Genomic DNA, 15,121 nt, shown 5'->3' with positions numbered 1-15,121 from the left:
AAAGGCAAGCCTTGGGAGACATTGACAGATTTCTTTCTCCCCATGTGCGAATGCCCGCCGAGACGGGCTCAGCTCCCAAAGTGCCAATTTGCCAGGAGCCAAATTTGTCACTGGAGGTGACAAGGGAACAGATTTTCCCATAATGAATTGCCTTGGCGTTACACTCAGAAAGCCTTTCTTTACATTTCATTTCTCCAAAAAACAACAGGGGAAAGACATTTTTTTTTCTTTTTTCTTTCTGGTTTTTGCGGAAGAGCCCGTGGAAGGCAGGCGCGTCCTCACACTCACGACTGCTGCTCCCTTTGGAGGCTTCATGCGTCTCGTTTGCCCACAATCCTGCATTTGGTCAGCCTCACGCTGTCACACTGTTGCACGACACAGACACGGGCATCCCAGGCACCCCCAGCCCGCCCCCGCTTGTTTCTCATGGTCCTGAAAAGAATTTATCTCGGCTTTCTTCGCAAGTGGGGTGGGTGGGGAGCCGGCTGGCTTCTCCCACAGCCAGAGGAGTGAGAAACGTGGGGGCAGTGTCTCAGGGATTCTCCCCCCTGGATCCTCCTCCTGTCTCCTTCCCATGACTTTGATTCCTGTATCCCGTGGCTGTTGGTTCCTGAGCGATGGAGCCAGGGACAGGAGGACCTGTGGCTGAGAAGGCGTTGATGTCCCCCCACCCCCTGAGAATGCGACTCAAGCAACCGTGGGAGCTACTGCCATAGGATATGGGGCTTGAATTTTGGTTGAGAGCCAAGGAACGCAGACCACCAATGGAATCTCTTCTTTAATACCTAGTCAATACGCGGAGAGCTTGCCTTTCCCCGGTTAAGTGCTTTCGTGGCACATTGCCAGGGAGCCATTAGACTACCCTTTCCTTGGTACTCCTGGGAACATTTGAAATATGGGACATGTCACCACAAAGTGATTGCGAGACCTTTAATGAATAGAAAATGCTGTGCCACACGTGCTCCAGGGCCTTGGCATCCAGGTGTACAAACGCCAGGACTTTAATGGATCCCTGAGTTCAAGATCGCCAACAGAGATCGCAACATCCCGTGAAATGTGTCACGCCTGGAAAATTGAAGTGATTTCCTTGGATCTAACTAAATTATTATTTTTGAATTTACTGCTTTTGGGTTATTGTTGAAATATTAAAAGCAATGCAGGTACATCGTTAAATGGTGAAGATTGCAGGACAAGTGAATGCAATGAAAACTACGTGCCCCTTCCATCTCATCCCTTAGCCCCATCCCCTCTCCAGGGTCTATCACACTGCTTTGGCTTTTCATCTTTCCAGAGGGAGTCTGTGCACACAGAACTGTGTGTGCTGTGTGTTATAAATGTGCATTCACCTTGTGTTTGCCCCTCCCCGCTCTGAGCGTATCATACAGTATCTATTGTTTCACGCCTGGCATTTTTCATTTAAGTGCGTATGTTAGAGATGTTGGTGACTGCACCGTTTTTCTTTCTGTGGCCCTGGGTCATGTCCACAGCCATGCTACACATTTACAGTTACCATCTGCTGTCTTTTCTTTTTCTCACTGTGCCTTCCTCTCTCTGCTACATCCCAGCAATGGAATTCCGTTATCTCTGAGGCCATTAATGTGACTGCCGTATTTTCAGACCAACCAGCCATTTTGAACTTGCTGGACAAACACACAGTAGCACATAAAGGCAGAGGACTGGACTGCCCTGGGCTTGCCATAACTCCCAAATCGTTGGTCCAGCACTTCCAACTCTGGGCCAGCTGTGGGGAGAGATGAGCCCTAGGCAGTGTTGGAGGCCATTGGATAATCCTCTGTGAACTCCCTAGAGCTGAAAGAAATGGGAGATGACCTGGGAGGGAGACACCTCTCAGAGAGGGCCACTGTCTCTCTAGCTGACAGAGAGCAACACCAGGCCAGAAAGGGGCCAGCGGTTCCACCATCAGTCTCAGTGGCCAGGACCATCCTTCTGCAGGCAGTCTAAGGAGCTGCACTCTTGGGATTGAGAACAGGATCAGAATCTAGCCATCAACATTCTCATCCTGTTCTCTATAGACTCCCTGTGTGACCATGGGCTGCTGGATTTCTATCTATGGGCCCTGAATGTTTTCTTTTTTCTTTTTCTTTCTTTCTGTCTTTCTTTTTTTTTTTTCCTTAAACAGAGTCTCACTCTATCACGCAGGCTGGAGTGCAGTGGCATGATCATACTTCACTGCTATCTCAAACTCCTGGCCTCAAGCAATCTTCCTACCTCAGCCTTCCGAGTAGCTAGGACTATAGGCAATTGCCACTGTGGCTGGCTAGTTTTTAAGAAAATTGTTTTTGCTAGTGATGGGTCAGAACATCTTGCCCAGGCTGCCTGTGTTTTCATTTGCACCATTAGGATGGTGCATGTGATGGATTCTGGGGCTCTTCTCACCCCAAGCCACACATGGGCCACCCAGGACCAAGAGCTCCCTTTCAGTGATCTAAGAGGCAGACTGGGGGAATCCCTTTTGCAGCTGCCTGGGGTACAGCTTTCAGCCCTGAGACACACGCTGATATGCTTCTCTCCTCCTTAGGGAGACCCTGGGATCAAAGGTGACAAAGGGCCTCCTGGTGGAAAGGGCCAGCCCGGGGACCCTGGAATCCCAGGTCACAAAGGCCACACAGGCCTGATGGGTCCCCAAGGACTACCTGGGGAGAACGGACCGGCTGGGCCCCCAGGGCCTCCAGGCCAACCGGGATTTCCAGGACTGAGGGTAAGGATGTTAATGTGGCTTTGAACTTGGGGACTCCTCTGGGCCTAAGGGGAAGCCAAGGAAGTGTGTGGACTTCAGAGGCATCAGGTTACAGATCCCAGTCTTCCAGTGACTGAAGGTGTGACCTGGGTGGTCTACTCTTCCTCTCTGAATCTGCCCTTCCTTGTCCGCTAAAAGGGTAAACAAAATCCTCTTCTGACTGATGATAATTAAGTGAAATAACGTGCCTAGATTAAGTAATCTCAAAAAAGGGTCCCTCTTCTGTTCAACCCTGTTTCTCAGTGGTAATGAATCCCAAAGACTTCATTTCTTGGGCTGTAGAACTCTTCTGCTCAGGACCTTGTACAAAAGGTGTTTGAGAAGACACCCAGCTCCCAGTGGTCTGAGCTTCACTGTGGAGTGATTCACCACCCATTTGATGCCTGGCTTTGCCACTCTTGTATCAGCCTACCTAGAGTACTTCTCATTGCATCTCTTTCTCTTTTTCTTTTCTTTCCTTTTTTTTTTTTTTTTGAAACAAAGTTTTGTTCTTGTTGCCTAGGCTGGAGTGCAGTGACGTGATCTCGGCTCACTGCATCCTCCACCTCCCAGGTTCAAGTGATTCTCCTGTCTCAGCCCGCTGAGTAGCTGGGATTACAGGCACACACCACCACGCCTAACTAATTTTTATATTTTTATTAGAGATGAGATTTCACCATATTGGTCAGGCTAGTCTCGAACTCCTGACCTTGTGATCCACCTGCCTCAGTCTCCCAAAGTGCTGGGATTACAGGCATGAGCCACCGCGCCCTGCCTGCATCTGTCTTTTTCCAAAGCTGGAAACAAGGGCTTATTTGGAGTGGTGTTTTTTTCTTTCTTTAAACATCCTTTATTAAACAGAACTTTTCATTTTACACAACCTCATGACACAGGCATACATGGGCTATAAAAAGATAAATGCAGAGCTCCCCTGCTGGAAGTCCGTGTGACCACTCCCTCCTGCTCAGCAGCCCGTATGGTCTTCTGGAGACCCTTGTATTCCACAGAGCACAGGTCTGGATGACCTCCACGTCCCTGCCAGTTCTGATGCTCTGCAGTTGCGTCAGTTCCTGGTGGCTGTAGTCAGCCTGGGTTTCAGCTGCCCTGAAAGATGCCAGGCAGCCAGAGCCCTGAGTGCCAGCCTAGAGCACTCAGTTGGCTTCTAAAGCCCTCTTGGAGCCTTGCCAAGTTCTGCCAGTCCTGCTGCTATTGGACAGTGATGAGAATTCGGGGACTATCATAAAAGATTCTTGGTCAGAAAAAAAGAATAAGGAAATGGAATCTATCTCATGCCAGGTATGGGGCTATAGTAAGACCCCTGCCCTTGAGGGGTAGACACTGCCCTGGAACCGTCAGACAGGAAGGGACCAGCTCTGAGAGCCTGTGGACAGCTCCTCTAGGTTCTCCTCAGAATCACATGACACTGTGTGAGATTGGATTGGTAAACTCATCAGCTTCTGTGGACCGAGCACCAGGACTTGGTCAGAAAGTTGTTTAGAGCCACAGTGGACATAAGCAGAGAAAACCAGACCATGGGAACCAGAGTGGCCAGGTGGCCAGGCGGAGGAATCAAACTTGAGTTCACATCGAAGGCAGCCTGTAGGCTGTGTCCAAAAGGTGGACGCAACTTTGGCAGGGAGAGATTAGGGACCAGACCTCCCAGGTCCAGGGCTAAGAAGGGTGTGTGGGTGGAATTAATGGGCACAGTGGCCTGAGCAGGAAGGAAATCCAGTGAATAAGCTGGAAAGGTGTGGAAGGAAGGGCAGCAGTGGCTGAGAGAGCCCAGGGCCCGGGCTGCTTTGTAAAGGGGATGGTGCTGCCTGTATAACAGAGAAGGGAGGAAGGGATTAGAGACGTGGAAAGATTGGGCTAGGAAGATGTGTGTCCCTGTGTAGGTGTATACTTCCCACGAACTTCCTGGCTTCCCGAGTCCTCAGGGTTCTTAAATGGCAGAAGTTACTGAGAAGATAAATAACTCCACCTCCCCTCCCTCCTAGGGGGAGTCTCCATCCATGGAAACCCTGCGTCGCCTTATTCAAGAAGAGCTGGGGAAGCAGCTTGAAAGTGAGTATCTGGACTGTGTTAAGGTCTTGCAGAGAAGAGCCCGGGAAGCAGTCCCTCTGTTCAGCCTTGAATGCTTTTGCATCCTGGAGGAAGAAAAGCACTTGACTAGCAGCTCAAGTGTAGACTCTCAGGGTTGTGGAACTCCCTGAAGACTCTGTTCTATCCTTTATCTGACACAGACTTTCCCTAGGAATAGTTCTTCAGCTTTCACTTGATTACCTCTAGTGAAGGAGAGCTCACTATCTGCAAAACAGCTCTGCTCTGAACAATCATTTATTCTAAGCATGGAGTCATTTATCTAGTCTGTAAATAATTTTGGTTATTTACTGCTATGAGCCTCATGAAACTCACAGTCCAGAGGAAGAAGTAGATAAACAAATAGGATGATTTTAGTGAAGTCGGAAAAGTTCTTTCGTTTTATTTGTCACAGCAGGTATTAAAAGAGGACAGATGAACATACCTAAGATAGTTCAGAGGCCAGGGAGTAGATGAGTGAAGGCTTCCTGGAGGAGGGGCCGTGTGAGCTGCAAGCTGAAAGATGAAACATGACCCCAGATCTATGGAGCAACATGTGTGCAGGCCCTGAGGGCAGCAGGCAGTCATAGTGCTTTCAAGGAACTAACATCCTTTCAGTCCTGCTGCACTGACTCGTTAAGTCCCCAGGTCTAGCGTGTGCCTGTGCATAGCAGCTGCTTAGGGAGGGAGAAAGGTAGGCGGGTGGTAGTAATCATGCCAGCATGTCGGCATTTGCCAAGGTCAGCTGAAGTTCTCAGCACTTGCAAGTGTTAACCCGCAGAAGCCTCCACACCACCTCATGAGGCTCATGTAATTGTAAGAATTGTTGGAAGCAACATTATTAGGAGCTAAGTAACTCACTTAAGGTTGATGAGCTGGGAAGATCTGGCCAGGATTTGCACCCGGGCAGCTTCACTAAAGGTTCTGTGCTCTTCATCCTCTTCACCACCAAGGTCTCTTGAACAACAGCCATTCCCATTCCCTCTGCAATGGGAAATTGGAGGAGAAGAAAGTCACACAAAATCTTGTTGCAACAAAGAAGAGAAATTCATAACTACTCTCCAGGAGCACAAGGACAAAGGAGGAGGGCACGTTTATTCTCGTGATCATGTCTCCGTTATTTTGTACCTCCCATTGTGAGATTCTGTGCTGTGAGCAAGGACACAGCTGTAAACAGGATGGCCCTCCTTCCTGTGCTCTTGAGTGTCCAGGGGAACACAGTCCATTTCCATACTGGAGAAAGACCATGTTCTTTTTCTTACATGGAAATGAGAGCAAAGGACTGTTTTCTGGAGCAGACAGCAAGGAGTGGGTTTTGGGTGGGAGAAGGAGGCCATGAGGGAAATAAGGGCCAGATTGGAGGGTACCATGGGTGGGTGGTGTTCTGAGGTCTCATGTGTGTAGATCTCTGAGTTCAATCTTCTGATGTTGGATTCATCAGTGACAGATGTGACCTTTGCTTTTGAGGGATCTCTAGCCCAAGATCAGAGATAAGGCCCATTTGGAATTGGGTTGGATAGAGAATCTGCTGGGCTGAGTCCTTTCTTCCAAACAGGGCTTTGAGAAGGGAGCATCCACTCCACTTTAAAGATGAGAAAATCAAGGCTCAGAGAAGTTGAGTAATTTGTCAAGGTCACAGGAGTGGACCACCTGCCCTCCTGCCACCTTGTGAGAGGAGCAGTATGAGAAAGACACGCTGGGAAGTGATCAACCAGGCAATCAGAAGAAGCTGACTCCACCTTGGTTTCACTACCGAACACCTGGGGCCTTGAGTAGCCTCCCAGCCTCTGGTCTTGGTCACACTGTCGCCAACATAGGGATTTGGGCCTGATTACCTATGACTGCGTGGCAAACAAAGACTGCCCATCGTGGCCACCAGATGGGCACTATATCCCCTGTCCCACTGAAAGGCTGCCAAACCAGCACTGGACCTCTGGGTTTTTAAATCATTTCTGTCATCTTAACATTTTAGATGTATAAGATCTTCAGTGACCGTCCTGTCCAGCTATTTAGCTTATAGATTGGGAATTTGACATTGGAGAGAAAAAGTGACTAACATAGCTTTGTGTAAGCCACTTACTTCCTCCACCCTAGCATCCGTGTCCCCAACTGACCGTTACAATTGCTGGTGCTGCTATTGCTGTCCCTGCCACTATGGCTTCCCTTGTTCTGCCCTGGGTGCAGCAGTCAGCATCTCCTGATCACTTGGCAAGTACCAGGCACTATTCCACATACATCATCTCATTTGCTCCATCCTCATTGTAGCCCCGTGGGGTAGATGCTGTTTCATTGTCTCCATTGCATAGAAAGGGATACCAAGGCTGAGAATGGTCAAGTAGCTTGCTCAAGCTGACCTGGCTGGCCGTGGCTGCCCTGGGATCCCAGCCTAGGCAGACTTGCTCCAGAGGCAGTGATGATCACTACTGATTAAGTCACCCCGTGGCCAGCCAGTCAGAATGTGCCCACACAAATGCTGCACATGGGCCATGTGACGTGCCATTGATGTTGTCTCTGCAGCTGTTAATGCCGCCTTGGTTCTGAGTAGCCATCCTGTCCTATGTCCTATGTCCACTATCTGTTCTTCATGAAATGCCTCTCTTTTTCCTTCTCCACAGCCAAACTCGCCTACCTCCTGGCCCAGATGCCCCCAGCGCACATGAAGGCATCTCAAGGCAGACCTGGGCCCCCAGGGCCCCCTGGAAAAGATGGACTTCCAGGCCGGACCGGCCCCATGGGGGAGCCAGGTCGTCCTGGGCAGGGGGGTCTGGAAGGACCCTCTGGACCCATAGGTCCCAAAGGTGAGTTAAGACCTGGAGAGGATGTTCTCCATATACTCCAGGAGGGTGGAGAAGGAACAGGGCTGGGAGGTGGCATTGCATCCGAGCATGCATTATTCATGCCACTGTCATTCCCTGAAGCTTGGTAACACCCGGAGTTTTGGCATCATATAATTTTATCATATGCGTAAGAGGCTTTCATACTTGACATTTTTACAAAATTATGCCTCTGCTAGGAAGATTGAATCCGTTCCCTCCTACTTTCTTGTTCTCTCTCCATCTCTGCTGCTCAAGTTTCAGGGAGGTAAACAACATGCCTCCTTCCTCCCCTACCGAGTTTAGCATTGAGGAATAAGACATTTAATCTCAATGGAGATTAAATGCCAGCCTTAAAATTGGAATAAAACTGCCCAGCTCTCGGAGCAGTGACTTAGCAGGACATCAGAGCTCTGGCCAACAGAACGTCTCTCCTTCAAAGGGCAGAGGCTGTCCCATTTAACTCATCACACGGTGGCAAACAGGCCGGGACATTCACTCTCTCTGTAGGAAGACAGATGTGAAAGAGAGAGGGGAAGGATTAAAAAATAAATTTAGGCCAGGCGCGGTGGCTCACCTCTGTAATCCCAGCACTTTGGGAGGCTGAGGCAGGTGGATCACGAGATCAGGAGTTCGAGACCAGCCTGGCCAATATGGTGAAACCTCGTCTATATTAAAAAATACAAAAATTAGCTGAGTGTGGTGGCGTGCGCCTGTAGTCTCAGCTACTCAGGAGGCTGAGGCAGGAGAATCTCTTGAACCAGTGAGGCAAAGGTTGCAGTGAGCCAAGATTGCACCACTGCACTTCAGCCTAGGCAACAGAGTGAGACTCCATCTCAAAATAAATAAATAAATAAATTTAAAAATACTTTTTAAAAAATAGGTTTTTTTGAAATTTTACATCAAGTTCTGGAATACGTGTGCTGAATGTGCAGGTTAGATACATAGGTATATATGTCCATGGTAATTTGCTGCACCTATTAACCCGTCATCTAGGTTTTAAGCCCCACAGGCATTAGGTATTTGTCCTGATGCTCTCTCTCCCCTCACCCCCCATCCACTGACAGGCTCCGGTGTGTGATGTTCCCCTCCCTGTGTCCGTGTGTTCTCATTGTTCAACTCCTACTTATGAGTGAGAAGATGCAGTGTTTGGTTTCTGTTCTTGTGTTAGTTTGCTGAGAATGACGGTTTCTAGCTTCATCCATGTCCCTGCAAAGGACATGAACTCATTCTTTTTTATGGCTATGTAGTATTCCGTGGTGTATATGTGCCACATTTTCTTTAGCCAGTCTATCAGTGATGGGTATTTGGGTTGGTTCCAAGTCTTTGCTGCTATAAATAGTGCTGCAATAAACATATGTGTGCATGTGTTATATAGTAGAATGTTTATAAAAGGTTGTTTTAAAATAATATTTTCTCTGCTTTTTTAAAGCTTGCCTGCTTTCAAATGGCTTATAAAATTAATAGGAATTTTTGAATAAGGCAATTTCAAATAAAGATAAAAAGACAGAATGCCAGCCTCATAATTCATTCCTGTCCTATGAGGAATAGGAATGGGTTGTGGAAAGGAGCATGTGGTGTCATTTTAGCTGCTCTGGGGTGACTGGGAGTCAGGGAGACGGAGGCCCCTAGCATTGTTCTCTTTTGATCTCCCACTTTCTTACCAATTCTTAATCTGCTTATCCATTTCCTGTCATGTTGCTCCTACTTGAAAGGCTTTTTGTTAAATCTGTATATTTAGTCCTACTCATACGATTTCATAAAACAAAATATATGAATAATTGTCAATAAGAAAGCATAGAGAACATCGGATTGTGGCAGAATACTGACCAAATGTAATTATTATGACAATGAAAATGAATGGTCTGAAGTCCCTGTGAACCAGCAGAATTTCAGTTGGGATTATGAAAGAAAATATATCACAAGCAGCAGATATTCTGGAAACAATATGGCAAAACAAGTGATTGATTCAAAAAAACAAGGGAGAGAGACAGTTTAATTAAATCTCCATGATCTTCATTCAAATATGATCTCAAGTATCTTCCCAGGGGAGGTGGATCACTCTCTCCTCTGCATGTCTGTGGTGTTTTGTTTAATTCCTATGATGGTACTTACCACATTCTGTCTCATGCTAGAATGTTCTTCGTGCCCTATTTTATTTCTCTTATTAAATTTCAAGCTTCTTGAGAATAGAGCCATGTCTTACTTATCACTGCCCATGTCCATGTGCATGTTGAATTTGTTTATATATTATCCAGTTTCTTCTTGATAAAGGTTCAGGTACAATGCTTGGAAAACACAGGAAGCATAGACATATAAGAGGAGACGCATGCGGACTTATGTGTGTATGGCATGTGAGGGAGAGTGTGAGGGCGTGTCCATTTGGCTGTGTCAATGAGTCAGTATGTGTATATGAGTGTATGTATACAGTTGTTAATATGGTTTGAATGTATAGATGTATGTATGGAATTGGGTAGATGTGTGCTTGAACAAATGTTCATGTATAAATATGTAAAGGAGGCAGTGTTCATGTATTCAGTGATCCCACATGCACATTTCTGAACGTGAGTGTGTGCTGGTGGAGTGTGTGAATGAGTGTGTCAATGGGAATTGGGGGTACTGTGTTGAGTGAGTGTGTGTGCACAGGGTGGTTTAGACTGGAACGCCGCAGCAGCCCAGTGTCAGACCTGCACATCCTGCAAGGTGGGACACCCAGTTTCTGTCCTCCTTGGGGGTCTCCACCATCAAAAGTGCATATTTTTCTTCCCAGGTGAACGAGGAGCCAAAGGTGACCCAGGTGCACCTGGAGTTGGCCTCCGAGGCGAGATGGGACCCCGTGGAATCCCAGGTATGACTCGTTCTGGAGTCTCAGGGGTAGGGTATGAACTACCATGGAGACCCAGCACTCCTGCCCGTGGCCCCACAGGACTCAGCAGTGAGTGGAGAGGAGGGGTTATTGTAGTGTATTCTATGATTTGTTGAAGTGTATCCCATGAATTTAAAATTCCATGAAATGGTCCTGGAGGACAAAAAACAAAAAAAAACAAAAAAAACTGACTTGGGCTAAATCAGGAACTGCCGGGGACTGTGTTTCTCTTTCAGACATTTCTGGTGCACATTCACTATCATAAGTGCTAAGGACTCTAGCATTAAAAAATGTGTCTCTTTTGTTTAACCTAGCGCTTTTGAAATTCACTTGAAAGAGAAGTCCTTTTTTCTTCACTATGCAGTTGTTAATATCCCTTTAGTATTTCTCAGAATGTGCTTTGGGGAATGCTCACCCAGTGGTAGGGTAGTTAGCTGTCCCAGGGCTGAGGACGTTTCTGGGACCGGAGAATTTTAGTTTTAAAACTAAGACATGACTTGAGAAAACTGGGACAAGTTGGTCATCCTACCCAGTGGCTGTTGGAAGATCTCTACAATGCAGCATTAGTCACATTCCAAAATTAGGTGTATATGTATAAGGTGAAAGAAATTTGACTATTGAGGCTTCTATTTTTTATTTAAGTGTAATTTATATGTTTGCTGGAGGTCACATCTGAATATTGGTCTTACAGAGAATTTCAATTTTAGTATTTATACCTTCGTGATTTTGCAAATTTTCTAAAGTAGACATTTATTATTATTTTCATTAGAGAAGATAATTAGAAATACATTATAAATATTTTTATGGCTCACCTGTTTTTAAATAGCTTATAATATTAATAATAATTTTTAAAACAAGGCAATTTTAAATAAAGAATAAATGGCAGAACAGAAGCTATTTAAAAGGAAGAAGTCACTGCACCAGTGTGAAGGTGAGATAATTATTACATTTCGGTGGTTCTTAGTCCAAGGAATGAATAACACTGAGGCCTCAAAACTTGATCTAGGCAGGACCATCGATTAAATAGCTATTACCAAAGCATTAATAGAGTTAATGAAATACCTATAGATCTTTTTAAGTGAAAAGTTTACTTTGTGTTTATTTTGTATGGGATTTTCTGACAAGATGATTACTAAGACTTAAGAAGGCATGTCACTACTGGGGTTAACCACAAGACTTAGGACTGACCTTCCAAGTTGCCAAAGCTAAAAAGAAAGATAGGTCGATTATAGATGATATTATGATGCTTACTAAGTGGAGGGATAGAAGTTTGTTTATAGGCAATATTTTCTGGATCTCAATTTTGGACTATCTAAATGTCAGTTACTTGCATCCTAGATAATGTCTTTGGCCATGATTTTGCAGAATAGGTTAATGTAATCCAAATATGTGGTTCAAATTTAACATGTAGATAAAGCTGAGAAAATACAGTTGGATGTTGAGTAATAGAATGTCACCAGGTGTCTCTAAGGTCATGTGGATTGGTGCAGATGGTTAATGATCAGGAGTTGGTGTCTACTCTCCATTCAGACATGTTTCTTGGACCCATGTAAGAACCCAGAAGGCCAAGTCTCTCATCTGAGTCTCAAGTGGAGAACATATCCCCTGCCCGGTCTCAATCTACCCTTGTTTCTTTCTTTCCAGTGGTACCTGGATTACTATCCTAGGTCAAATAGTTAAAGCAACCCCTTCTTCTACATACTGAGGTGCTCCTGCTACCTGGTGTTTATGTAGACCACTCTAATCACTCAGAGCTCCCAGACCGTGGGAATGTTCTGTCTGAGGACATTTGAATTTCTGAGTTCATAGTGAATGGAAGCTGTGAGATCAGGGCCCATTCACTCCCAGGAGGATCTTGAACCATCTTCTGTTTCTTTTGCTCCTTGGGCCAGGTCAACCTGGAGAACCTGGCTATGCTAAAGATGGACTTCCTGGGATCCCTGGCCCTCAAGGGGAGACAGGACCAGCTGGACATCCTGGCCCCCCAGGACCCCCCGGTCCTCCAGGCCAGTGTGACCCTTCCCAGTGTGCCTACTTTGCCAGCCTCGCTGCCCGGCCGAGTAACGTGAAGGGTCCCTAGAGGACTCTGGAAAGCCAGAAGACTGCAGTGGATTTCTGAAACTTGAACTCAGAGCCCAATGGGAAGCCAGAGGTCTTGAAAAACTTCAGCCATGTGTTCCTTTTTTTTCCTTTCTTTTATCGTTTGCTTTTTGTTTTATTTTCTTGAGAGACCTCAAAATTATTAAATCCAACAGATGCTGCCGGTCGGTCAGATTATTATTAATATTATTGTTGTTAATTATTATTATTATTATTATTTCATATGCTGATGCTTTGTGAGCTCGTTTTCACTCCTTCAAAGTTGGGAAAACTTGATTCGTGGGGCAGGAGATTGTTTCTTCATTCTTCTGACAGCCCCATTTGAAATGTAACAGCCCATTTTAAGGAAACTCTTGGTGCTACAAAACCCTGACCAGACACTTGACAAATTTACCTCTTTCTTCAAAAGAAAAACTTTAAGAAAATGAGCCAATGGGCTTCATTCTCAGTCATGCCCAGAAATCACCCAGGGAGAAATAATACAAACCTGCCACTTTCCAGAGAGGGAAAGGAAGCAGGAAGAGAAAGAATTTACAACCATGAGGAATGTTCCCACCTCCCTCCCAATGGGGAGTGCATTTGGAGAACACAGAATCAGCCCTCAGGGTGCACTCCAGCCACCTCAGTGCTCCAAGCTCACAGGAGTGAAATAATGTCTGCGGGTTGGCAATGGCTCTGTGGGATCTTATGTCTTGGCCAAAGATGGGAAAACCCATGTTGAAGAGGCAGCCCTTGAGTGTTAATTTGTCTTCTAAACCGTGGGTAAGATCCCTTCAAGTTCCTCTTGTTGGTTTCAATTATATTAATTATATAACAAGCAGACGTGATGACCATCCACTTGTGTTTCCCTAATGGCGGGCAGTTGGCAGGGCACTGACCAGAGCTGGGAAATTCGTGTCTCCAGGGCTCTGTCTCTGAAATAAATGGCATCAAGTGCACGTGTGTATGTGACATGCCCTGCTTGAACAGGTGCGCAATAAATCCAAGTTTCCTTCTCCTGAGTTCCTCTTGATGATTGGTTTCTTATATTCAGCGTTTACCTGAATGTGAACTCGTCAAGCACTGGGATGTATCTTTTTCTTCCAAGAACCGTAGCACAGAGTCCACCTGTTCAGCTCACATGCAGAATGAACAAGGTAGTGAACATGTGTGCCTGACTGAGTTATTCCAGGGCCATTCATTAGCCTGCCCTTCACTGAAACAGCCCTGGATGTTAGGCTATGGAAGCAGCCATTTAGATGTGCACATTTATGTGGGATTACAGTGGGAAGCTAGTGAAGCAAGTCAGAAAGTTCTAGCAGGACCTGTCCTGCCAAACTGCATCTAGAGGCCGAATGATTCACCAGTGGTCTAAAATGTACTCTTCCTGCATTTGTTCTTGACTGACCGATTGACTGACTGATTGATCGATCCATTGATTAATTCATCCATCCATTTGTCCATTCACCAAGGCCGTCAGCCACTGACAGACTAAAGTCGTGGATGTTTATCAAGAACTTCCCTTGTGTGAACCCCTGTTCTGGATGCTTCTAATTGATTTAGAAACCTGGAACATAAACATGCAAAGAAGTCTGATGTTTCCATGGGTGGAGAAATATTATTGCAATGACTTTAAAATGAAATCTGATACCCATTCCTTGTGATCAGTCAGCCGGTGCTGATTCTGGGGCTGATGGGTGTCAGGGGTCCGAGGGAAGCCATTCCTGACAGTGAAGAATGAGATAGCCTCCCTCTCAGTCTTTTTCACATTTACCATCCCAGTTGGTTCTCACAACCATTGAAGACTCAGGGTCATTACTCTAATATCCTTTTTATTTGAAGAAACCATCTCAGAGACCTTGGAAATACTCTCATCCAGTGACTTTTAACAGTTTTTTTGACCATGACCCACAGTAAGAGGTATAATTTCTTAGTGACTCAGCACATGCATACATATATAAAGTAAGGGTTTTGAAATAAAATATCTACCTGATCAAGGACAATGCCCTCAAACATTTACTATTCTATTTCATGTCTATTGTTGTTGTATGAAATAGACTGTTTTAGAGTGGTTTTAGATTCACAGCAAAATTAAGAGGAAGGTACAGATTTTCGTGTGCTCCCTGCCCCCCACCACAACATCTCCCACCCACGCACCTTCCAAATCCCACACCCTAGTGGTAGCTTTGTTACAGCTGATGAATCTACACTGACACATCGCTATCACCAGCATCCATAGTTTACATGAAGGTTCACTCTTGCTGTTGCACACTCTGTGGATTTGGACTAATGGATACTGTGATGCCAGCATTATAGGATCATATGGAAGAGTTTCACTGCCCCAAAAAGTCTCTGTGCTCTGCCTCTTCATCCTTCTCTTCTCCCTTAACCTCTGGCAATTGCTGATTTTTTAAAATTGTCTCCATAGTTGTGTCATTTCCAAAATGTCACCTAGTTGGCGTCATACAGCCTTTTCAATTTAGCTTCTTTCACTTAGTATTTTGCATTTAGTTTCCTTTATGTCTCTTCTTGGCTTAATAGCCCATT

At 45.7% G+C, this 15,121-nt stretch overlaps 1 protein-coding gene across 1 annotated transcript in view; it reads left to right on the top strand.

The window, feature by feature from the left end:
- COL22A1 (collagen type XXII alpha 1 chain) overlaps positions 1 to 13,596 on the top strand; it is a 287,201-nt gene extending 273,605 nt beyond the window's left edge. Inside the window, exons 59-63 of the mRNA XM_064384626.1 lie at positions 2,540 to 2,719; positions 4,735 to 4,801; positions 7,432 to 7,614; positions 10,400 to 10,477; positions 12,388 to 13,596. Of these exons, the coding sequence (XP_064240696.1) occupies positions 2,540 to 2,719; positions 4,735 to 4,801; positions 7,432 to 7,614; positions 10,400 to 10,477; positions 12,388 to 12,575 (696 nt within the window). The 3' untranslated portion in view covers positions 12,576 to 13,596. The remainder of the gene's footprint in view (positions 1 to 2,539; positions 2,720 to 4,734; positions 4,802 to 7,431; positions 7,615 to 10,399; positions 10,478 to 12,387) is intronic.
- Positions 13,597 to 15,121: the final 1,525 nt, after the last annotated feature.

Source organism: Aotus nancymaae, unplaced genomic scaffold (genome assembly GCF_030222135.1).
Source record: "Aotus nancymaae isolate 86718 unplaced genomic scaffold, 86718_ANA_hifiasm-v0.15.2.pri h1tg000036l, whole genome shotgun sequence".
Classification (NCBI taxonomy): Eukaryota; Metazoa; Chordata; class Mammalia; order Primates; family Aotidae; genus Aotus; species Aotus nancymaae.
This window is presented reverse-complemented; position numbering and strand designations above follow the sequence as displayed.